This window comes from Agelaius tricolor, unplaced genomic scaffold (genome assembly GCF_023055355.1).
Source record: "Agelaius tricolor isolate 1412-34295 unplaced genomic scaffold, bAgeTri1.0.p SCAF_26, whole genome shotgun sequence".
NCBI classification, from domain to species: Eukaryota; Metazoa; Chordata; class Aves; order Passeriformes; family Icteridae; genus Agelaius; species Agelaius tricolor.
In genome coordinates, this window is record NW_027269286.1 from 7480675 (window position 1) to 7505934 (window position 25260).

The window sequence follows — 25260 nt, forward strand, 5'->3', positions numbered from 1 at the left end:
GCAAGCCTGTTCCAGGATTCAACCACCCTCTGGGTGAAAAGCCTTTTCCTAATATCTAGCCTAAATCTCCCTGACACAGCTTCAGGCTATTTCCCCAAGTCTTATCACTGGTCACCAGAGAGCAGAGATCAATGTCAGATAAGATTTCACATTCACGTTGTTGATCTTTTACTAATGCAGAAAAATGAGTAAAAATGTTACTTTTCTTGAGTAAATACCAAGATTTTGGTTTCATGGTACCTTGGACTGTAACCAGTAAAGACACTCATTAGCCAGCCCAAAATAAACAATTGAAAAATCTAATGTTAGCTTCAAACCTGAAATTAAAAAAATAGAAGGTCTAAAAAGAACATTGAGTAGAGATTGAGTAATATTCAAATTTTATGTTTGGAGCAGTTGTATTGGTTTTTTAGAGGGAAAGATTTCCTTTTGCCCATAAAAATCCAGACCTCTAGTGGATTTTTTTGCTTAGTTCAGACAGGTTTTGTTCTATAAACATTTCATCTATTTCAGTCAGCAGCAGCTGTCAGACTGCAGCATCCTGTTGACAGGAGCTGAGCTCCACCTCAATTATGTGTGAAGGCACTGGTGGTCAAGGAACAAACTTAAACCTTGTGAGTGCAGGGAATAGGTTTCTGTCCCTCATATTCATGTCTTTGAGAGGTTTCCAATACTGATATGAGGTGCAGAATAGGTAATAGTGTTGCTCAGTGAGTGTAATGTTTGCAGCCATAAAGATGGCCAATAAGAGCTGCTATGAAAGTTACAGGTTAGTTACTGGGCTGCGGTTTTTTCCCTCCCCTGAATAGTGTATTTGGCAAAGTTAAGGAAAAAGAATAAACCTGGGAAGTAGGTTTCTTCTTTCTGTTTCTTCAAAATAAGTCAGCTCTTCAAGGATTAGTAAGAGCTGACACTCTTGTCTGTTTCTTTATGGAAGTGTGCTGGATAAATACCAGTTCAAAGCATAATTTTTTTCCCCTCCTTCACATTAGAATGAAATTAAGACCTAGAAATATATATTTGAATATGATATAGATTTCAGACTTTCCTTTAACAGGTATGGTTTTATCACATTGAAATTATTATTAGCAGAGCTTAGCACCTTCACAGTTTTAATATGTTCTTGCTGTTGCAGGCTCTTGAAACCAGATGGATGGTCTGTGTACAAGTGAATGTGCAATATACTAAGGAGAGTGTGTTAATCTCACCTATTTTCAGGACTAAAGAGGCCAGGAGGCAATAAATTCATCAACCTAAAAACATGATGTTCCTGAAGCTTCATTGTAGTGTCTTACAGAAACACAGATAATACAAATATGATTTACGCATGAGATTGGAACTGTTTGTGTTGTATACTTAAAAACCCAAATACATGTATAGATCTCTTCAGGTTGTTTTCTTTTACAGTAGGATTTCTTAATTTCTTTATTTTAAAATAGCCTTTTCAAATGTATTAATTTTATTCTTTTTTTATTCATGTGGTTTTTTACCAGAAAAATGGCAAGCAGAGTAAAACATCTTTCTACTTTCTAAGTTCTTAATATGTAATTCTTGATGTGTAGTCTGACGAGTGTTGCTGTAAATAATTTAAACAGCAGTGGCTTTTTCTTTTCAGCATAGAGGAAAAAATAGTAGGATTAGGGAATAGTCTCTTCTTGGGAGGTGGAGAGGTGAGGAGGGATAGTTGGTGTGGTACTTACTAGCTGTTAAGATCAGTCAAACCTGCCAAGTGCGTAGTGAGACTGCATGTTCAGGAAGCCTTCTCACTGAGATTGTAACATCACATCATCCACAGTGTGTCAGAACAAAGGTCCATCAAACCCACTGTTCCATATTGGCCAGCAGTGAGTAGGAGATGCTGGGGGAGAATAAAAGCACAGGGTGTTCATGGACGGGGTGCCCTGCCAAAGTGCCTTCCCAGCCTCCAGATGCCTCCTCGGGGGCTTGGAGCTGGAGGTGCTGCCTTTCTATTCAGACTGAGTGGAAGAAATAGGCCTGCTTGTCTGAAGAGCTCTTCTCAGTTACTGTGAAAAACAGATACAGACAATAATATTGCTTCTGTCTAAAAGGTAGCTCTAAAGAAGAGAATGTATCTTTCAGTGTTCTGCAATTACTGGGTAGCTATATGTCCATGTATGCATTTCTGTATTGCCAGAGGTGAATTCACACCTGTCTTTTAATGATGCAGTAGAAAGAGCTCATTGCATGTATTGGGGCTGTTTTCAGTCCCATATATTCTTTTTTTTTTTTTCCAGAGAGTCTCTTCAGGATTGTGTCGCTGATTTCAGTCTTTATGTGCTGCCAATTTTTTACCCCTGTTGCATAGGCTCTCAGAAGACCTCCTGTGTCTGTATCCTGTCTGCCCCATGTATGGGATGTCCCCTTTATCTTTTGGGGTCTGGCCAATGTGGCTCTTGTTTTGTTTCAGCAGCCATGTTTCTTTGTGTATGTTATGCACTGCTTATATCCCACTGTTTTCCCCAAAGACTGTGGTATCTAAGGTTACTGTTTTCTCTGTGGGAGACAAGAAAGCAGGAGCACATCTTCACTGCTTGCCCAAGCAAGCCTGATACAGCCTACAAAGTCTCCATCGCAAAATCCTGTGGATATAGCTCTTGTCCACAATAGTGTGGGAGAAGCTTGTGGAATGGGTTGGAGTATATGTGGGCAGTTCCATAATTTGCCATGTAGTCAAACAATTTGGGATACATGTGCTCAAATTATGGGTTTTGCTGATTTAACATCACCATTTAACCAAGCAGGCTATTATCAGTTCCTTGCCAGCTGGTGAAACACTAGAAAGAGCCTGTCCAGAATGACATCTCTGTTCAAAGGGTTTGGAAATGCAGTGGAAATGGAGTAACCAAACATGAATTTTTAAACAACTATAGAAGAAACAAATTGAGATGGGAAAATAGCCTAGGTGGAAGTGCATGATAAGATTAGTGGGCTAATCCTCCCTGTGCTCGTTTAGCTAGGAAAATGGACTTTGCTGTCTTGGTTTATTATTGCTTAAGGTTCTATTAAACACTGCTAATATTTTTGCTTTTTGGACAGATGAAAGCTGGAGGCAACATTTGTCTCCAGGCAGCAACAAACAATTAAAAGCTGAATACCCTGTGTGCTCAGCTCTCACCACATCTTACATATAGTTCTCTCCCAGTCCATTTTTCATGAAAGGGTCCATTTTTTGTAGGGTCCATTGATGTCTGGAATACTTGTGGGATTTTTGAACATGGTTAGATGTGTTGATCAAGAGTTAGCGTGATATGGACTGACATAAATACCACCAGAAATGATGTATTTTTCATTTTTCACCTAGACAACACTTGGTTTTTGACTTGTTTGAATTTTTTTTTAAGGGAATGTAGGAAATCAACGAAGGCTTTTCAGTACTGTGCTAATGAACTAGGTAATTGAAATTCTATCCTGTAGATGATATTATCATCCTCATGTATTGAAAAAGTTTGACATCTTGTTGTTTTGGCATTTTGGCCCTACTGGGTTTTGGAAGACTGTGTATGCATGTGACTGTTGAGCTGAGGTGATTTTAGCTAGGAGCTAATTAATCACACACTCTTGTCTCATTGAATGTTGGCTGGGGAATTCTGAGAAAATAAACTGTCACTAATTTCTTAGGAATATGTAAGGGAACCTGCTCTTTTTAAAATGTTATTGTTCCAGGCTGAGCTAATGAGAAAGATGTCAACTTTTGCAGGAAGCAATGGGCTCTTAGGGTGTTTTCATCAACATGGAGGTATTTTTTTCATAGAACCATACAAGAATAGAATATACTGAGCTGGAAGGAACCCACAATGATCATCAGCTCCTGGCCCTGTGCAGGAATTTGCCCCAAGAATCCTCATCATGTGCTTAAGAGCATTATCCAAACACTTCCTGAGTTCTGTCAGGCTGTGACCACTTCCCTGGGGAGCCTATTGCAGTGCCCAGTCATACTCTTGGTTGAAGAGCCTTCTCCTAGATCTCCCAACACAGCTTCATGCCTCCCTGGTCACCAGAGAGAAGAGATCAGTTGTTGACCCTGCCCTTCCCCTCGTGAGGAAGCTGCAGACCGCAGTGAGGTCTCCTCTCAGTCTCCTCTTCTCCAGGCTGAGCAAGCCATGTGACCTCAGCCACTTTTCATATGGCTTCTCCTCATACCAGCACCATGGGTAGCCCAGATTAAAAAGGTGTGAATGCAAAAACGTGGTGCCCTGCTATGATCCCTATTAGCTGTTTCCCAGTGAGAAGGGGCAAGCTTGGAACTGCAGTAGAAGAAAGGGAAAGGGAGATGATGCTTTGTCAGTAAAATAGTTTTTCTTACTTTAAAACTTAAAGAAATGGGCAAAATACTGGGATAGCCAAAGACTAGATTTTAGTCCCTGCAGTTCTTGTGTCTATTTTTCAGTGACTTTAATTTATGTAAGAGTTCCCAGAGTCAGGACCAGGGCTCTAAACTATTGCAGGACTTTCTTTTGGACTGTGTTTCAATGCTTCAGGCTGGAGAGGGCACAGTACTCTTTGGTGCAATTGAAGTGAAAATTCAGCAAGGGCCAGAAAAGGAACTCTAGACAGCTGCCTGATTCTTAGCTTAGCCCAGCTCTGTTTGGAACCATTCCACTTCTGTTGCACAATCAAAGAAGTGTGCTTAGTTCTAGTATGATGAGTGGGAACTGCTCGGTTCTGCTTGCCCTGAGAACCAGGGATGGATCCTTGTCTGCTTTTTATATGGCAGTACTGGGTCCCGCTTTCTGGCAAACTGTTGGAGCGCTGTATTGCTCCAACTCTATTGTTGCATGAAACTTACTGTATTGTATTTCATAAAATGTGGGAACAATCACCAGCTTACTACCTTTTGCCAATATTTTAGGGAAGAATGGAGGACTGATTGATTAGACTCCAGAAGCAATGTAAAGACGCATGTGCAGGCATGTATGTCAGGCTGTAAACCCCAGTCTCTGAATTCTAGTCAAGCCCTTCAATTTAGCAGGAAGTCAGCTATAAGCCTTTCTTCACTGCTTCCTGTTTGTTACTGTAGGTGATTCTACTCTGGCTGTTATAAATCTAGTCATTTCCCATGAATTGTGTGAGCCATATCAGAACCTGGGAGTTCTCAGTCCTGTGAGGTGAGCAGTAACATCTGGGTATGCTGGAAGAGTACTGCATTTGAGTGTAAAACTAGAGTCATGGCTGACTGAAAGGAGCACTACTGCATGTGTGGGAGGAGTTTTACTTGCCTCTTTTAATTTGGGCAAGCTGCTTCTCCAGTATCTCCCTTTCTGGTTCCAGCATTGGTCTTCCAAACTGCTTGGCTTCTTTCATGGTGCTGGTGATAGGCAACTGTAGAGTGGGTCCTCCTGGACAGAATAGGACAAGGGGCAGGTCTCCAAGAGGATTGGATCCCTGTTTAATTAAGCTCTGTACTTTCTGCATCTTACTTCTGAGAAAAGCATAAACACATGAGACAGTTCCAAAATTTGGCCTCAGTTCATGGAAAGGAGATGTAATCAGTGTTGTGGCAAAACTATACCCCTGTGCAGCAGTCTTACTTCAGCAATACTCTTCATTGTCACACATGCACTACAGTGCAGTGGAGGTGGTGTTATCTTTAGCAACAGTAATAGGAAAAATGCCATTTTGCTGGAGTCATCTTATTTTCATGGTCTTAATACTTGTAAACTCATTTGTGGGACCCAAACTGTTGAAAGAAAATAAACTTTGGTGTTCTTACTAGTCCAAGCCTCATTTTCCTGGGTTTTGGGCATTGTGCTGTTTTTCAATGTGACTACTGCTGTGTTGGTGCTTGCCCATTTCTGTACTGCAAACTAGATTTCACTTTTGATTTCCATGAGAAAGTGCACAGGGCATGCCCTGCAATTTAATTCAAGCCTGTGGTTGCAGAAAGATAGATAAGACAGGCAGGTCCTAGTGAAGAGACCATTAAGTAAAATGGCCAGATGCTTTAGGTTTGTTGAAACTCAGAGCAAGAAGTGCTTGAGACCACTCCAACTTTGGAAAGGTGCCAGGTTCTGCAGCCATATAGTCAGGGAGTACAGGAAGTACAGGAAGGAGTACAGTACATTCCACTGGCATGAATATGTCACTTTGTACCTCTAACAGATACTGTTCCAGGCTGTTTGAAAACTCAGGAAAATCATCATCCCTACAAGTGTTTGTCACTGATAGCTCTCCAGGCAAACATGCTAAAGTTTTGATTTCAGTAAGTCAACAGTGGTAGCTGGAATTGTGTTCTACACCGGGCTTGATTTCCATAGCTCCCAACAGCTTAAGGTTCTAAGACCAGCAATAAAAGGCAAAAAATAGGAAAAGGTACTATTAATTAAATGTAAATTGTGCAGGTAGCTGATGTACTGAAAAGCAGCAGAGCCTAATTAGTAACCACAAACACATTGGAGGCTGCTTTGTGAAAGCCTAGTCAGCCTCACCACAGCAGGCCTATGATTTAAATTTTAAGGACATGAAATATTTAAAAGTATCTAAGTATGTAAGAACTAAAAGACTTCTTTTCTTTATTTTAGGTGATACTGTCACTATTGGAGATGTGTCTTTTAAACTCAAAACACCGAAGAACCCAGAACTTGTTCCACAGAACTACAGTAAGGATCTGCTTTCCTTTTGAAGGACTTTCAAGGCTTTATTAAAAAAATTTCTATTCACTCAGTCACTTCCCTGACTTTATTGACATTATCTAAGGAATATGTTTTGAAGAAGCATGCAGTTTAGGGGAGGCTGTCTTTGCTTAGTTCATTACTTTGTCTCTGGTTCAGCGGGTTGTACAGGAATCTTAACTTTGAATATAACTTATCCCATTGGTCAATGGGACAGTAAGAGAATCATTTGTGTATGTTTAATTTTTTTTGTTAAAAAAGGTTCTTATCCAGGAATTACTTCTAAACATAATCTCAAGTTGTATGTTCATTAAACTGTGGCCATTGAGAATTACCATTCAATTGTGATATCATTATACATCCTAGCAGTTTGCACATGTATGGTTTTTTTTGCTGTGATATTTAGTATTCCCAGGTTATCACATAATTGTTGTCAGCAAACATACAGGTCTTTGTGATCCATCAAGTTAATGAGAAGTCAGTTGCATAGTCATGAAAAACGCTGTCAAATGGAAAATATGCAGACAACTATGCACATTAACAACGTGCACACATGTACCTAGAATTGATTCACACTATCTTTTGATACCTTATTACAGACATCACTGGTTTGCAGCCATTCTTATTTCCTGGCTGTTCAGAGAATACATGCTTCTTGAGCTTTTCCTTTTGCACCATGGATCACAATGAATCACCTTTGCGTTGTGGCTTTTCTCAGTAATAGGCCAGATATTTCCTGAAGGTCCAAAATGATCACTTGCCATTTGTTCAGAACTTTCACATTTAGGCTGCTGGATATCCAGAATACAAGTTAGAAAACATCCACTAACAACTGCTTTTTCCACTTAGATATATTTGCAGATCAAAACCAAGCACGTGTGGCATTCTAAAAGGGTATGCAAATCTTATACGACTGTTTACACAGAGACAAGCACTGAGAACTCCTAATGACTGTCATTGCACAGTTCTACAGGTGGAAAGTGGGTGTAATCATTGACTTCAAGTGAATTTGCTTTCCAGGATTGTGTCTAAATGCATTACATGGCATTTTGAATCAAGAAAACACTGGTCTTTTTGTTTGTTTTGTTTATTTTTCAGAAGGATGGCATTGATAATATCAACAATAGCCTTGCCACTGCACAGCTGGCAATATAAAAAGTTTATATTGTTTTCTTAGGTAATAGTGATGCAGTTCATCAGACAGGCTTTAGGTGGTCCTGCTTGAGCAGGAAGGTTGGACAAGCTGACATCAAGAGGTCCCTTACAACCTCAACTATTCTGTGTTTCTGTGATTCCTGATTTTGTAATAACTGGGATAGTAGACTCTTAATATCGACATGTTTAGATAATTGTTTCTTACCTCTATTTTGTCACACAACATTTTGTCTGAAATATTTTCCCTTGGAAAGGTGTAGCAGAAATACAGAAACATAGAACAGTTTTGGTTGAAGGTTACCTTTAAAGGTCATTTAGTCCAAATCACACTGCAAAGAGCAGGGACATCTTCAGCTAGATCAAGTTGTTGAGGGGGCAATACTAAGGAGAAGATTTTATTTGCTTTGACTATTTAACTGGTGTGAAATCTGCCAGTAGTCTGATGGGCCAGATCACTGATCTGCGTCTGGACTGTGGGCTGATGAAGTCTCATAACTCAGTAGGCATCACACTGTCACTTTCCTACCAGGTGATCTACGGTACTGAAAATTTCCAGTGTCCTGTGCCAGCCCTTGTTACAGGGTGGCCTATGAGGAAAGGGTTTCTGTTTTAGACTGTAATGACACGTCCCATTCCTCGTGAGTTCCCTGGGATTGCAGCCAAACAGTTGAGAAATGTTGCACAGTGTTATTACTTTTTACAGCTCCTTAAATAATAGATTTTTGCTTTTCAGTGTTTATTTTGTATGCCTCTTCTCTCATTTTGCATCAAGGACATCAGTTGTCTATGCTAATCCATTTTTCTTATTTATAATTTTGGTAGATTAATTTGCTTTCTCATTTTCTGTGCTGTACCAAATGTGTTAATTATAACAATGCTTTACCAATGCATTTCACAATTACAATTTAACAATGCTTTTTCACTATTACACATTTTGTTCAACCTGCACTTATCATCAAGTTAAATGTTAGCTCTAAGTTACTCTAACATCTCTTTCAGTTCTTTGGACTGAGAAGGTAAGAGAATTATGAGAGCATTTGGTAGAATCAAAGGAGAGATTTTTCTGTTTAATGACTATAAGAAAAAGTGGTTGAAAACTGATACTGAAAAAGTTATTAAGCATGGAACTGTACAGAATAATGAGATCTTAGCTAAAATCTGATACCATGTAAGAATGTTGTTGTTACTAACATAAGTCTGACACCAAGTAACAGTAACACTTATTAGAACATATGTATTATTAGTAGTTTCTCTCTTTTTAAAAAAAAAATAATAATTGTGACTGAAAGGAGCCTGTGTCATGCTTGGGGTACTGTTGTTACTTAGTAGTCATGTACTGTAAGCAGGCTTACTTAAGGTACAAAATTTTGCTTGTAAACCTAAGTATCAAATGAGTTAAAATTAAGTAAGTTGGAATACTAAGGTATTTCATAGCAGAAAATCTATTTCAAATACTTTGGTGCATTTTCTTTGTATATTTAAACTTAGGAATTTTTTTAACTCTTAGTGTTTAAGTTCTTTGGTTATTTTACTATGGAGAACAAAGATATATTCCTGCAGTGGAGTTAAGTAGATTGTATTGACTTCATGTTGATTATCATCTTGTGAGATATTTAGAGAGTGTATGTGCATTACTTAACAGATTCTTTGCTTCTTTTATGAGTACTTCTCTTTTTGCTGTATGAATGACTGCTGTAGATACAAGTTGTTTTGGTATAAATCAAATGGAATTGCATGTTTATACTAATTTATAAACTAAAACATCACATATTTTGAAAATTTCTTTTAGTAGTTAATATTAAATTAAGAATGTACTTACATGATTTCTTTTAAACTAAGACTAGAAATAATTAGATCATTTGCTTAAGTGGGAAATATCCCTGAGAAGGTCTCTGCCATTGTAACGTTTGTAGTGGAGTAAGAACTAGGAGGAAGGAATTGAAGCAATTGCAGTTCATTTACTAGTCTTGCATATGATATTGTTTTCTAGCTCATCATTTGTGTGAAGTACAATGTTTCTACTTTTGTTCTTCTGCCAGATAAAAGCCTTGTTAAAATGTGGTGATGTTGAACGTGCATATCTATAATTTGCAGCAAATTTTAGGTATATTATAACATATGCTAAACTCAGCATTGTTTTCTAGGCTCAAAAATAGCCTTAAAATTCTGAAAAAATCATAATGCAGTAAAGAATGTAAATGTATTAAGTACCTACAAAAGTTTACATTTGTTATTTTGTCACATAACTGATACCAAAATATTTCTTTGTGGTACCAAATTAGACTGGTTTTTAGGTTCTTTATTGCACTGTATTAAATTTTGCAGAAATGGATAGGGTAGGTATTTCTGCTTGCCCTATGTTTCTATGTCTTTGCTTTTCAGGTTTTTTGCTAGATCTCTAGCAAGTTCTCTATGAAATGCTCCATTTATTGTGTTAATGTGAAATATTAATTTGTTTTGCTGTTGTTGGCAAATTGCTTTTTCTTGGAAGACGATAATTAAAGGTACATAAAATCTGAGTTCTTTTTGTAAGTGACAAGTAAAAATGAGTCATGCACAGGGGAATTTTATTAATGGGATTTCTGTCATAACTCTGTCTGACACGTTCTAGAAAGAGGGCACTTATTTTTGTGCCGCTTGTTCTTTTATCAGTAAAAATAAGCCCTACATTTTAAAAGTCTCACCATGTCTGAAAGCAAGATTGCAAGATTGTTTCTTTAATTATATTTTGGAGAAACTTTGTATGACTTTCTGTGATAGTTTAGATCTAAAATTGAATTGCAAGAATGCAGTCTTTTTTTTTTAGGGAGGTGGTTCATGGCAGTGTACTGCTTTCCTTAATGATTTCTGGAAATGTTATGAAAATGATAACGTACTTGACATTTTAGCTATTTATTAATCTTGACAAAATGATTCCCAACAAAGCTGTTCCAGGACATTTTGTTCAATGATGTCAAATCCTCGTTAGGGCAGGAAAAGGGATGTTCTTCTGCAACAGAGCTTTGCTGCTGTGAAGGTGCAAGTGCATTCAAGTGAGTTTACATGCAACTGCATTGAATTGTGGAAGATTAATTTCAGTGTCATTTTTGCCCAGATGTCCTCAATTTGAGCACCCGCCCAGTGTGTGATCAGAAGTGATATGTGTGTATACAAGGGATTAAGTTATTAATTTAGTTAGGGGTTTTTTTTTTCAGTTGAAATATATGAAACAGTAATTATTGTGAGGAATTCAAGCAGAATGTTTGTGTGTGTAATAATCTCTGTCCTCACAGGATCATATGTGCCACATATTGAAGCTGGGACTGATGTATGTTCAGTTTTTGCTTTAAGTAGGCTCAGCTTTTCACTGGAATGTGTGCTTGTTCTTTTTTGTGTTAACTTTACATCTGAGTGTCAGAGTGTAACACTTTCTAGAGACCGGTTGTATTGCAGGATGACTGTAATTTCATGCTAACAAACACTTCATTCATTACATTTCTTCATTCCTAGCCTCAGGGAAGGTGTCTGCTGTCAGAGATGATGATGATTTCAACAGTTTGAGTTTTCATGTAGGCTTCCAGCTGTTCTGCTGTTTGCGTGTTACCACCCCATCCAGAATCTGAAATAGTGGGCTTTTTGTCAGTAGAGCTCTGGATGTTTTACATTATTGTCCCTATTTTGTCTGTACTGAGTGAGGCACAGGCAAACATGGGGACATGGAAACCTATAGAGAAGGTCTAGATGGAACTCAGGGAGTTGTCTCCGCTGTTCCTTGTGCTTCAAAGCTAGGTCAGCTGAATCCAAACCGCTCCTGAGAGGTGTTTGTCCTCCTTGTTCTTAAAATGTGCTCACGATGTAGATTTCAGAACTTCTCTGCACACTTTGCTCCAGTAATTAAGGACTCTTTTGTGAAAAAAGCTTGTTGGAATGCTTCATTTATTTGGGCACACTTTTAGTTGCCAGGGGTTTATTCTATCTAGCATTGCCTTGATGCAGAGAACTTTTTTTCTTCATGGTAGTTCTGTCTTGCATATTGGAAAACAGTTATTTCTTTCCTAGACTCAATTCAAATATCTTGTGAAAATTTTTCTTGGTTTTTATCCTAGATTCTCTCATACTTTTTGATGCTGGCCTGAGCTGTTGTGCTCAAAAGCAGACACACTATGTCCCTCCAGTTGGAGTCTGAGCTATGGATAACTGCTCTGACTGTGTATTTTTCTGAATAGTACATCCAGCTAGGAATAGTTTCACTTATTCCATGTTTGTGTCACAGGGAGAAACTTAGTCTTCAGAATCCCATTCAGGGTTTCTTCCAGAAAGCTATATGGTTTTTTATGTTTCCTTTATATTATCTTTTAATTTCTACTCAGATGGATAATATGATTTATCTGTGTAGAACTAACACCTTCCTGTGAAGTAATCAACTCAGAGGAATTGATAAATGAGCTTACAGTCTCATTCAAGAAGTAACTTCCCCCTTTCTAAGCCCCTGCAAAAACTTGCAACTTGTTTCCTTAACACCGCAAGACCAAAAATTTTTGGAATGAAGAGTGTTCCCATGAAAAATTTATGAGGAAAAATAGTATTCCAGTGAAAACTGTCTGTGATGTAACCACATTATGAGACTGAAAACTCTTTGGGTTCTATGCATCAGCATTAAATGGGAAGAGCAGCAATGTTTTATTTGCTAAATGGCAGCAGCTGAAAGCGCACCACATAGCAGTGCCTTCCTCTCTACCTTGGCCATGCTGCCTCCTTCACCCTGTCCTGGCCAGCTCGCTCTTTTTCCTCATTGTCCCCCAGGCTGAACAAGCTGTGAAGTAAGTCTCAGTGAGCTCATTTTAAAAGAAAAATAAAAATTCCCTTTTTGAAAGGTATTTATGTTTTTAGACAAAGACCTCCTTCCTTGTCCCTTCTCCCTTAGCTATGTTTTACAGGTACTGCTCCCTGTGTTGGATATACTGCAGACAGCCATAGACAGCCATGGACAGCCACAGGACCCCTTGGTATTCAGATGGGAGGGACATCTTGTTCCTGTCATTAATTTTTAGCTCTCCTGAAACAAGGAGCCATTTTCAGACTTGGAGCATGCCTTGTAGTGAAAATTCAGGGTATACAGAGGTCTTTTTTATTCTGCTGAAATTATGTATGTTGATGTTTTCTAAGTGCCTGTTGGTTATTATGAGATCGACCGGAGTCATACAGGAACAGGAGTTCTGCTGTAGTTTGTACCACATCTGGAACAGGTGTTCTTAGATTACCTAACTGTCTGAACAGTGGGAAGAGTTACACATCTCCTTCATTTATGGGCTTTCTTCTGTAGGTGGGACACAAGGACTTGCCAGCAGATAATGTCTGGTATCTCCAACGAATCTTACAGCTTCAGTGAGTGTGCCAAGAATTCAAGTATGAGTGAACTGGAATATTTCTGAGGCTAACATAGCCATTTCAGTCTTGGCTTTATCAAAAGCTGATTTGTGGATCAAACAAGAGCAGCTGCTGTGTTTGCTTCATAATCTATCTAAAACATTTTCTACTATTCTTTTTTTGGGATTTCTCTGTTCAGCTTCAGCTGCTCACTTTACAGAATGCTTGTGCAGATTCTGCTAGGTGCTGTTCTGCTCATCACTTATTACAAATCAATAGAATGCAATTTCTTTTGCTGTCAGTCCTTGGTACACAGGAATAGCAAATTGTAGCACTAACTACTCTCCTGCATGTGCCAGATGGTGTCTTAGTGAACACACTGCAGAGGCTTGCTATGCACCATCCTGCAGATTAAGAATATAGGGCCTACTATTTAACTGCTGCAAATCAGCAGAGTGGCACTAAACAGATTGTGCAATCCCAGTTTGCATTAGATGCTATCTGACTCATCAGGTAATTAATAGAATTTGTTGTAATATACTTGCTGATGTTTTCCTCAGTGAATTTGCCCTGTCTTCTAAAAATGTCATAGAAAATTATTATATGGTACTTGTGGTAAAGCTGATATATAGCTCTTGAATAGAGAGGATTTTTTTTTTTTTCATAAGTCATATTAGAGAAAACCTAATGGCCTTGCAATGCAGAGAACACAGTACAAGTAGTCCAAAATTATATAAATTAAATACAAGATACTGTGTATGTGCATCTGAGGTTGCTTTTGAAAAGCATACTGTGCTTTGGAAACTGCAGCACTGACTACATGTACGAGAAAATGCTACATTCTTCTAATTTTAAAAAGACAAGTGGGAAGGTGAAGTAGGTTTAGTATCTGAACAATGTACAGATATTACATGTTAGAACTGAAGGAACTGACAAGTGGAAGCTGCTCTCTTGACAGTTCACTGTAGGGAATGCTAGCTTGGAATCGTTGGCATCATTTGTAACAGACTTTCTTTGAGTGAGTTTGCAGATGTCAGTGTGCTACTTTGTGGTTGAAAACATGTATTATAATTGATCTAGCTGTAATCTGTTTGTGAGGAGAATGATGTGAATGGGGAAGCAAGGAAGCCTTTTTCTATGAAATGTATCAATAAGGAACTGTCTTCTGTGACCTTTTCTCAAAAAAAGCAGGACTTCCTCAGATATGAAGTTGTAATTTTTATATATTGCTATTGCAGAGTACATTTGGACTGTTTAAACACAATGATAAGTGCCTTTAATATCCTTAAGGTTTTTCATGGGGATCACATCATGGGGATCACATAAAAAAATTTACTTTTTTTGAATGCTGTGCACTCATGTTCTCTTTTACATGATAGTTTTTCTTGCAGATGCTGCTGAACATTCTAAAGTCCTGTTGCTATTTATGGTACTGTTTTGAATTGTGAGCCAAGTTTCTTTTTCTTGAGACCATCCTAAAAATGAAAAAGATAGCTACACATATTAATGAGAATTATGCCAGAGGCATTTGTAGTCAGGCTGTGTCAAAGCTGGTTTTGCTGTGCTTCTAGTGCATAAATTTTGACATGAAAGAGTTCCAAGCTTATTTTTCCACTGCAAGCAAAGTATTTTACTTTTGAGACCAGCTATTATAGAAATACACTAGAGGCACATTGGCTTCATCCAGGTAGAAGTAAAATCAATGTGAGATCTGTCCTAAAATTTTAATCATACCTTTAAGATAATACTTTTTCTTTGTGTGGTGCTTTTCAAATTCCCATACCTGTCCAGTAGCAAAGTTTGGACACAGCAGTTATTCTGCTGTTATCTATTACCCTTTATTTCCCAAAGAATGTATCTAGTAGGAATTTCCCTAATTTCCTTGAAAATCTTGTAGAAAGGAACATGTTATTCTCTGTGAGGAATTGATTTGCCCTTGCCCAGCTGTGTGTGGTACAATGTGCATGGCTTTTGGAATACAGTACTTCAGCAATGAAGAAGAAAACATTTTACATTCATATGATCTCACCACACCATATGTGAAAGCTAATCCTGGACACACTAATGACAGTTGTTCAGAAAACAAAACTAGAAAATAAGGTAAACCTGAAATGTTTGTTTACAATTAATCTGACAATCCTAATGCATAGATTGCTCACCTGCATGTGTATGCTATTTCTGTTCACATTCGTAGTAAGGATATTGTAAATTTCTCTGGAAGCAGATGATTTCAGATGGATTCCCTGAGTGCCAGACCAATGACCAAAACCTTCAGTTAGTTTTTGTTAAAATTTTCCTTAATCTCCCTTATGCTTGAAAAATCTTCCTTGATTCTTACACAGTCATTTAATTCTGTTTCTGTAGTCTTACAAAAATGGATTTTAATTGTGGTTTGCAAAGATTCAGCAGTGAACTGAGCTCCTTCAGAACTGCTGTCCTTAACTCTGCCCTGCACATACTGGTTCCCCTGTATCAGATGCAACACCAGGGCTTGTTTTTGTAAATATTGGCTTCTAATTGCACCTAGTAATCGCACTGAAAAAAGGTGAATAACCAAGTATTAGTTTGGAGATTTCATGGCCTCTTGCTCCTTTCTTACTGCACTTCAGCATCCAGTCACTGCCCTTGAGCCTTCAGCTTTAAACCTCATCACTGGTCTTGTCAGACTGTTCTGAAAGCAGCCATGCACTCATAATTCCCCCTCCTGACTTGCTTATGTTCCCCTTCTCCTCCTGCACTAGTGCTTTTTGCTTGTGGCAGAGAAAGAGCCAGGCTTTGCTGGGGAAGTCTGTGAAGGACTTTTCTGGGGATAGCATGATGTATGGCAATGAGTGTGATGTATGGCTCCTTCAGTGTGCTGTTTCTGAATAATGCTTTCCAGTGCTGCCAACATTTGTATACATGTGATAAAAGTTAGTTTAATTATCATCAGGTTATTGTTTTTTAAATTAATGCATATGGTATTTCTTAATAGAAGTAAATAGATCTGCTTTGATTGTTTTTTAATTGTGATTTTGGAAGCTATATGGTATAAATGTAGTGATAGGGCAAAGTTTGGGTTTCCTTGATAATTTAATTCTGTGGTTTATTGTGTCAAAATATAAACAAGAATGCAGTTGTCTTTAAAGCAAATAGCAAATTAAGTTTGTCCCTGAACAGTAATCTTAGTCTGGTGTAATCAGAGTTTTTTTGGGTTTTTGAGTTTCACAATTCACAGAAATGTTGGGAATATAGACTGGATACATATTTTACAAATTACATTTTGTAAATATACTATGTAACTATATAATGTGTTTATATTATATTAACTGATGCTGGGGAGTCCACTCAACATTGAGTAATAAAAAACAGTTTTTATGTTGATCAGTTTAATGTGAATACAAATCCACAACCTGTTTTTCTGGTTTATGTTGGTTGTTGTTTTTTTGAAGGATGAAGTTGTGCAGAGAAAAAAGAAATAGGTAAGATAGATGTATGAACTTTTATATGTAAGTTAAGTGGTCTGATATAAACTCTGTGTGGAATTCTCTGTTTTTCAGCTGTCCAGATTAGGGCAGTACAGCTTTATGTATTTTCATTTTGGAGATAAGCTCAATGAAAGTATTGAATGGCTAACACTTCAAAATTTAATAACGTGCTCTTATCTCTGTGTTTCAAAGTGACAGAGTCTCTGGCCCAGTCTGTAGTCCACCATTTAAGATGGATAATGCAGAAAGATCTTCTTGGCCAAGATGTTTTTCTTATTGGGCCTCCTGGGCCTCTCCGGAGATCAATTGCCATGCAGTACCTGGTGAGTGTGTTGGTTTAAATGTGTTGGAGACATCGATATTAATGTCAGCCATTCTTATACTAGACAAATGCTAAAAGGTAGTCCTAGAAAATCTTACAGCAAACTACTTAGGAAGTAAATAAGTTTTTTCATAAGTGTGCTTTCCAAAGCTCAGTTTTTGTTAACAGACAAATAGAAAGTACAGACATTTTAATACATGTTTTTCTGCTTAAATTCCAGGGGAAAAAAAAAGAGTTGGAAAACTGTGTTACCATATGCTATCACAAATGGAGAAACAGTTTGTTCTCGGCATTATGTATGTTAGAAGATTAAGATATCTGCCTTGTGCTACAGACAACAAATCGTTTTTGCTTCATTACATAAAAAAAGAAATGAAGGAAAGGATCTGGGAGAGAAGTGTTCTGAGTAACATTTGGGAACAGTTATTCTGAGTGTTTAGAAAGAGTAGATGCGTGTATGATCCTCTCTTGGAATGTGGGAAGGACTTGCCTACAGCCATCTGCATGAGCCATGGCAGCACCATGTACAAAATTTTGCATTTAAAAAGTCAGTGCCCTTAAATGATCAGAAGGGGAGAGATGTCTGCCCCAAAAAGTGATTTGGGTAGGACTAGGTCTGCCATGAGCTGTATCTGGAATCTGGTTGAGCAGAGGGAACACAAATGGAGATGTATAAACAATTGTCAAAAAGATCAGGCATTCCTTTAAAAATCAAAAGATTCTAATTCAAAGGCTACCTCCCTGAGGTAAAGCAAAGAGGAGAAAGCTACAAGATTCTGAACTTTGTCAAGGAGAGAAAAGGTTTTTTAATTCAGCAAACCAGATGTGCTACTTGACATTTTGATGTATTCCTTAAAATAAATTATAAGAGTTTGGAATAACCTAAAAAGAGAACTTGGAAAAACACCTGATATCCAGGCATAGGATATAGAATGTGCCGCCTTATTTATGCCACAGACTGCATGCACTTGAGATCTCTTAGAAAGACTGCAGCTTACTGATTCAATGCCAAGCCAAAAAATTTTGTGAAGGCTGGTATTTCCATGTGAGCTGATACATGCTGTGGTGCCTTTAATGAAAACATATAAGCCTGGAAAACTTCTGTTTGCTGTTGCTGAAAGCTATTATGCTTTCCTTCACAGGGCTAATTATTGAAAAGCACTCTTTTTCCCCCCCTTTAATTAAAAGAGAGTGTAACTCTATCTACCTGCAACATAAAGGAATTGGTGGCTTTGTATCCCAGTAGGCACTGCAAAAGTGGAAAGAAAACAGTTTTAATTGGGTTTCATATCTTTGCTTTATTTTTTTCATACAACTGTAGTTGAAAGCTGCCTGTTAAGAGAGGTCTGTTAAATCAATGACATCTTTAATTGAGAAATAAGGACTAAGAGCATTTCATTATGAATCTGTTTCCTAAGCAGAATGCATGATAACCCAGATATGGAAGTAGCAGAAATATCTGTTATAAATACATGGGGGAGTTGTTTTTATTCCTTTAAGATTGCAAATTCTAAGTATATCTCACATTAAATCAAAATAAGAAAAACAATAACCCAAGAGTTATCCTATTTTAAATAGCCTATAGTTTTACAGATGCAGAGTGCATCTCATGACAGCCAAGGAAGAGAGGATAGGAGTAATACAGTTCATCAGTGTACTGGCAGGGCATGTGCAGGTAATGATCACAGCTGCATCACACTATAAGTGTTAATGAACTGTGAGAGTTGAACATTTCAATCTTTTACAGAAAACTTCTCATTTTTATTTGTGATTTGTAGATGCTGGCTGTTTTTTACAGTCTGGAACCAGAAGATTAACCTACAGGATGTTACAGATGTTCAATGGAAAGAGTATATAGCTCTTTTAGAATAGGTTTGGGGAAAATAAAAGTTTATTGAGCAGAAATTCAAACCATTTTGTTTGAGGCAGAGCACACTGTTAACATTTTAAAAATAAGAGATATTAGATTTTTTAAAGAGTTATTTCAGATCACTATGCTGCTGCCTAGAGCTTTTTTGTGCAATTATACCATTAGGTGTATTCTTAAAGTTCAGTCACTCAGGTTATAGTGTTATTTTTGCAATAACTTTAGGCTGTTGTCCTCAGGAGCTGACAAAGCGGGAGGTTGAATATATTGCACTGTCAAGGGATACCACTGAAACTGACCTCAAACAGCGGCGAGAGATCCGGGATGGCACCGCTTTTTATCTTGACCAGGCAAGTTGCAGTCACACACCACCTAGTCATGATTCACAAGTCGTTTGAAGGAAGTCATGGTTTATATTATGAAAAATCAGTATGTGGATTGTTGTGTTTCTAATCCAAGTAGAAAGTCTCTTGCACAATAATCTCGATATTGTCATAAATGTTATCTTTACCCAAATCTAAGACTACTCTGTCTCTTAAGAGTACTACAGTGTTGATTTAGACAGACCATTTTTGGTAAGAGTAAGGTCCATTCTGTGCAAGTGAGATGAGCACTGCCCTTGCTATGTCTCTTCCTCAACATTTGCAGTACATTAGGTGTATTCCTGAAATGAATCTTCTGATCTAATTGTGAAAGCATCTAGTTCATGTGTTTAATGACTGCTCTGTGTTGTGAAACCCAAGCACAGTAAAGGGAGACAATTGGGAGATTTGATTTGAAACCTCACTGTTGACCTGGAATAAAATAATGATTTAAACACTCTTGCCATCCATATTGCTCCAGACCAGTAGCTGATTTTGCACAGTCACAGAATGACTTGGGTTAGGTAAGATTTCTCTTCAGAGATTATCAGTGGAATGTTTCCTTTCTGATTCTGAAAAGGTGAATTCATGTGAGTGACTGAAGATAGTAGACTCTGCTTTTTCAGATTTTTGTACCATTTCCTTTCTCATGCTTGCTCTACATGTCACCCCAGAGAAGACATGAAGTGTAATGTCTGTTTTCGTAGATACCTGAAATTTTCGAAATTTTTACAGAAGTTAGGTTTCTGGTTAGATAGGACGGGAGAGTTCCTGTGATGTAGTATGAATTTGAAGGAGTTAGCTAAAAGAGTTTTTGGTTGGTGATGCTATAGAGGTTAATGATATCACCATCATAAAGGTGTTTTGTGAGAGAAAACCAGAAACTTGTTCTCTCTTTTAAAGAAACATTTTTCTTTTTTTTTCTTAAATTCCCAATGGTCTCTTTCAGCTTCCAAATTTTCAAGAAACCTTTAAGCAGATTTTCTTGAAACAACAATAAATGGCTTTGAGCAGTGGAAGATCATCAGAATGAAGAATTAAAAATTAATCTAAATATGTTTTATTTCAGTTACTTCTAGGATTTCAAATTATTTCATTCTTATCTGGAAATGTGAGGATTGCACAATAGAAGATAAATTGAAGCACCGTACTGTGTTTTAGGGCTGTAAATGGCTTCTCATTTACCAGAGGATAAGAGCATTTGTGTAGGTTCTGGGATTAACTCATAGACTAATATCACTTCCACACCTGTCTGCTGTTACAGGCAGCCTTATCCTCACCCTTGGTACAGGATAGTCAAGGCAATTGACCCATGGTGTAATAGCATTAATTAACTAACATTTGTAAGAGCCACTGCGTCAAGGACTGTAAGAAGCTCACTAAGATGTGAGATGGTCTGTTACTTGAGTATTTGTCTGTAGACTTTGATCCCAGACTTTGATTTATACGAAGTGAGGCTGTCTCACTCTGTTTTGAGTCATCTCACTCCAGCATGAACACTCTGGGAAGATTTGCTTCTTAAGATCAAGGTCTAAGATGACCACCTTCCTCAGTTGGTTAGAAATTTTCAGTTGAAAGGTTTTTGCCAGAATCCAGCACAGCAATACTTCAGACCAAGACTTTGCTTTAGCAAGACACCAAAGTACTAAAATCTGTTGGAATCTGTTTCATCTTTGGTGAGCTCATGTTTCACTCATTATACTTATAACCAATGTGTGTTTAAGCTTTGACTAGAACTTAGGAAAAGAAATACTTGGTATTTAGATGAACACTTTCAAAATACTGGAAATATGAAAGATGAATCTCCTAGATAATGATGTTCCAGCTGAGGTTTTCTCATCCTGCATTTTTGTTACATGCATAAAATATGGTACATAGTTATGTTTAGAACCATCATAGTCTAATTATTCCATTCTATTATTGAGCTATACAGTTTTACAGATTACACTGGTGCCTGAATTTCAATGAGTTAATTTAATGATTTTGAGGTTTGCAGATGCTGTACTAATTCAGAGCGTTAGAGAAGCCTGACACTACTCTTCTTTAAACTACAAACCATTAACTGAGATCAATAGGAAGCCCAAACAAAATATTCCCTAAAGAGCTTGGATTGCTTCAGTTGGCATAGCTGAGACAAAGAAAAGGTGAATTCATGTGAGTGACTGAAGATAGTAGACTCTGCTTTTCAGATTTTTGTACTATTTCCTTTCTCATGCTTGCTCTTCATGTCACCCCAGAGAAGACAGCAGAGCTTGAAAGTCTGGTTTCCAGGACATCCTGTGTCTGAATTCTACAGCTTCAATAAAAATTATCTGTTGTTTAAGATATAGGAGGCTCTTTGTAAGCCAGTCATAATACAGTAATGTAGTTATTTTACACTTTGAATAATAATATACTATAACAAAATCTGGCATCTTGTGACCAGAAAGAACTTTAATTTAGTGACTCATTGGGTTTGCAGATGCAGAAAGGTTTACAAAGTTGTCTCTGAGTGACTGTTAAGATGTTGTAGTTGTTTATAGCTCCACATTTAACAGTGACAGATTAAATGCTGTAAATTATTATCTCAGAGGTTTCAAAACATCTGCTATATTTTAATATGAAGTTATGGAATATGATTGCAGATACTTAATTAAAATATATTGGAGAGGCAGTCCTTAGGAAGCAGTTGTTGAAATTCCATATTGAAGTACATATTGAAAGGCCAGCATATCAAATATTCTTGCATATCAGTATTTCTTAGTACTAGAGTGAATCAAGTGGGAGAGTTGGAGTTAGGTAGTTAGAAGAGATATCTGATGAAGGCTGAAAAAAAAGGGGTTTATTTACCTCAGAAATAGATCATTAAAATAAAGGTAAACATTGAACTGTCAAATTCACTGCCAATTAAAATAATGTAAAATAAATAATTTATGATGAGGTAATGATGAATTATTTGTTTTAATTCATATATTGACAGCAGAAAATTTTGTTTGCTTGTCTTTACTTTTGGCCATTAATTTTGGCTTTCAGCTGTTAATTCACTGTTAAAAGCCTCAAAATTGTTATTATTTCTATTACTGAGCTAATTAAGTAACCTAATGGTTTTATTCTCTAATTTATTGCATGGTTTAATTATGTTGTATATCAAGTAATTAGAATTACTTTATATTACTTAAATATTTAAATGGCACCTTCAGATTTTACTTTTATTGATAGAAGACTTGTCTTGCAAAATGGTTTTCTGCCTCTATAAATCTCACAGTTAAGCTGTCAACTTCATTGAACTGGTAAGAAGATTTTAATAGCCTATTGTATTTCCAAAAATTAGGGAACTTGATTTGAGGTTTTTTGTCTTTTTTTTTTCCCATTTCTGTATAGTTTTGCTTTTTATTTTGTGTGTACAGCTGCATAAGTCACATCCCTGGTTTAAATTGTTATTACTGCAGCCTCCTACATTAATAATTATTACATCTAAGGAAATCCTACATTATTTTAATATAGCAGGTGAATTTGGGAGAACAGCTAGTCCACTTTGTTAGTGCTTGAGATATGTATTGCTCCAGGATTGTGTTGCAAACTACATTGTCCAGAATGCCCATTTTTGTTTACTCTTTATCTTCCAGCATTTGCATTAAATGAAGGAAGCTTCCCAAACACAAACCATGTAATAAAGTGTACAGTCTTTTCTGTTCAAGACAGTCAAGTTAACTGAAGCTGGAATAAGTAGAAAGATGTCATAAGCTTATGTGCTGAATAATTGAAAATATGATGTCATGTTTTTGAAGATTTGCTGATTGAGCTGCATCCACTGAGTGGATATATATGTATTTCACTGTCATTTCTGTCTATACAGAATTAGACTCTGTTTTGCAGTGTCTTTGAACTACATGAACATACTCATTTTAGTTCAATACTTTTACATCCCTAACTGCACCAGCATCCTAAGTTATACAATGGCAAAATGTAAAATTGATTGTCAAGATACCAGAAGAATAATCTTCTGACATGGCTTGAAACACTTCATGTAGTAAACAATTAAACACCCAAAGTGATAAAAATGACTTCTTAAGCTATACTGTCTGTAAAATGAACATAACATGAAATCCCCTGGAGTAGCACTACCCAGTCTGGAGTTTGGCTTCTTTTAATCAAAGCAGATTAGAAAGGGAATTATAAAATAAGATGTGAGATTAATTGAATGGAATTATAATAATATTGGAGAGTGAGATTATAATATTTGAGAGTGTGTGTGTATATGCGTATGTATGTATGTTTGTGTTTACAGATAAAAAACTTTCTATATTTTCTTAAAGACGTGCGCTTTTAACAAAAATTAACCGCTGAGTGAAAATTGTGTGATTCTGTGATTTATTAACTTACTGCCTTGGAGGTGGCAGTGGGTTTTTGATGTGCTGGGAAGTTAGCCACAGCCACATTGTCACAAAGTATAATTTCATGGACTGACTAACACTGCAGTGTCTGTGTACCTAGAACAAGAAGTAAGATAGTGAAGTCTGAAGAAAGAAGAGACAAGCAGTGCACTCAAAAGTGTGAATGTTCCTATTCATTTTCTTAGTTTCTCCTACAAAGACGAGGAGACAGAGAAAGAAATATTAGGTAGAAATCACAAGTATTTGGATGAAATTAATCTTTGTTGATGTTGACATAATATATCTTTTATCTAAAATAAAAATGCATGTTGAGCTCTGTATGGCAGCCTTTTATCTCATAGAAGTGATTTTGGTATAATCATTTGCAATACTTCATTCATGCTTCTTAAAGTGTCAGTATTCACTGGATTTGTTAGGCTAGCAGTTCAGACTCTGGTATCTTGTTTGGATGTGCAGAGCATATAGATGAATATCTGTGATGTAATTGAGGAATATTAGGATCATGTATTTATAATGCCTTATAAGAAGTGTGAGATTCTTTTTCTTATTTTTGTATCTGTTACATATATATTCCACTTCCTTTTCTGCTGTTATTTCCTACTATGGGGAAAGGAGCAATAGTTTGTAATATGTGGGATCATAATATCCATAGGCAATTTGGACTTGATGGATGGTGCTCTGAGTCAAAGTGATTTAAGAGTGATAACTAACTTCATAATTTTTAGATATCAGTCAAGTATGTGATTTTCTTTTTATTGTGCTGCTCATCAGGAAGAAAAATTTAAATTGCCCTCCTCCCTTATTCCTGTACAGAAGATAAACCTTGCCTAGGTTTATTTATTTGTAGGTTCTTTTACTAATAAATCTGTTAAGAACCTCAGTTTGCCTTCTGCTGGGCCTGGTTTCTGGCCATGAGGCAAAATGTTTCACGTACCTGATGTAATATGTAATCTCATACTAAGAGTCTTGTAAAGCAGCTAAAATAGCTGGACCCTACCAAGGCAGGCACATAATTTCTTGTAAATACAATGTGCAGGTACTGTTGCAAAAACACCTGACTGTCATGTTAAGGTAAGGGGTAATGGAAGTAAAACCAGATCACTTGGCGTATGCTACTTCAAAAATGGAAAATAAAATTGTGTGGAGAAAGGTGAAATCAGTGACTGGGGAAACAAAAATCAATGACTGAAATGAAGGACTGTTCCAGTTCTTCTCACATTTACATATTTATGCTCTTATCATATGTTGATTCACTTCCTAGGGTAAACTTTTCTAGCCAAATTTTTTGATTCGAAACTCAAATAAATTGAGGAGTTTATTTCTTTAGCTGCTTTTCATTCTGTGCCATGGTATAACATCATGAAATAGCTGCTCACCAGTTCAGGCCATTCATCCTCACTGAAACACTAACTACCGCAGACTGCTGGATTCCCTCTTTGGATACCAGCTAGCCTGGCTGACGGTACTCTGGTATACTGCAATTTTTCTGTCTTTTGTGGGTATTTAAATAAAAAAAAGGAGTGGATAACCGTACCTGCTCTGTAATTTTGCTAAACTCACAGGAGAAAAATAGCTATAAAACCTACCCAGAAAACAATTGATTAACTCAGTGGGGAGGTAGGCTGAATAGTGATGATGTAGTCCCCTGCTCCATTACAGAGGGTGTTGAATTAGTTGAATTAGTTCTTAAGTTACCTTTTTAATTTGACTAATCATTTTAGTTACTATTACATTGATTT

The 25260-nt window shown here is 37.0% G+C and overlaps 1 protein-coding gene across 1 annotated transcript in view; it reads left to right on the plus strand.

The window, feature by feature from the left end:
• The window catches only part of VWA8 (von Willebrand factor A domain containing 8), a 183239-nt gene that overhangs the window by 6354 nt on the left and 151625 nt on the right, over positions 1-25260 (plus strand). Inside the window, exons 2-4 of the mRNA XM_071448324.1 lie at positions 6540-6617; positions 16790-16920; positions 19026-19136. Of these exons, the coding sequence (XP_071304425.1) occupies positions 6540-6617; positions 16790-16920; positions 19026-19136 (320 nt within the window). The remainder of the gene's footprint in view (positions 1-6539; positions 6618-16789; positions 16921-19025; positions 19137-25260) is intronic.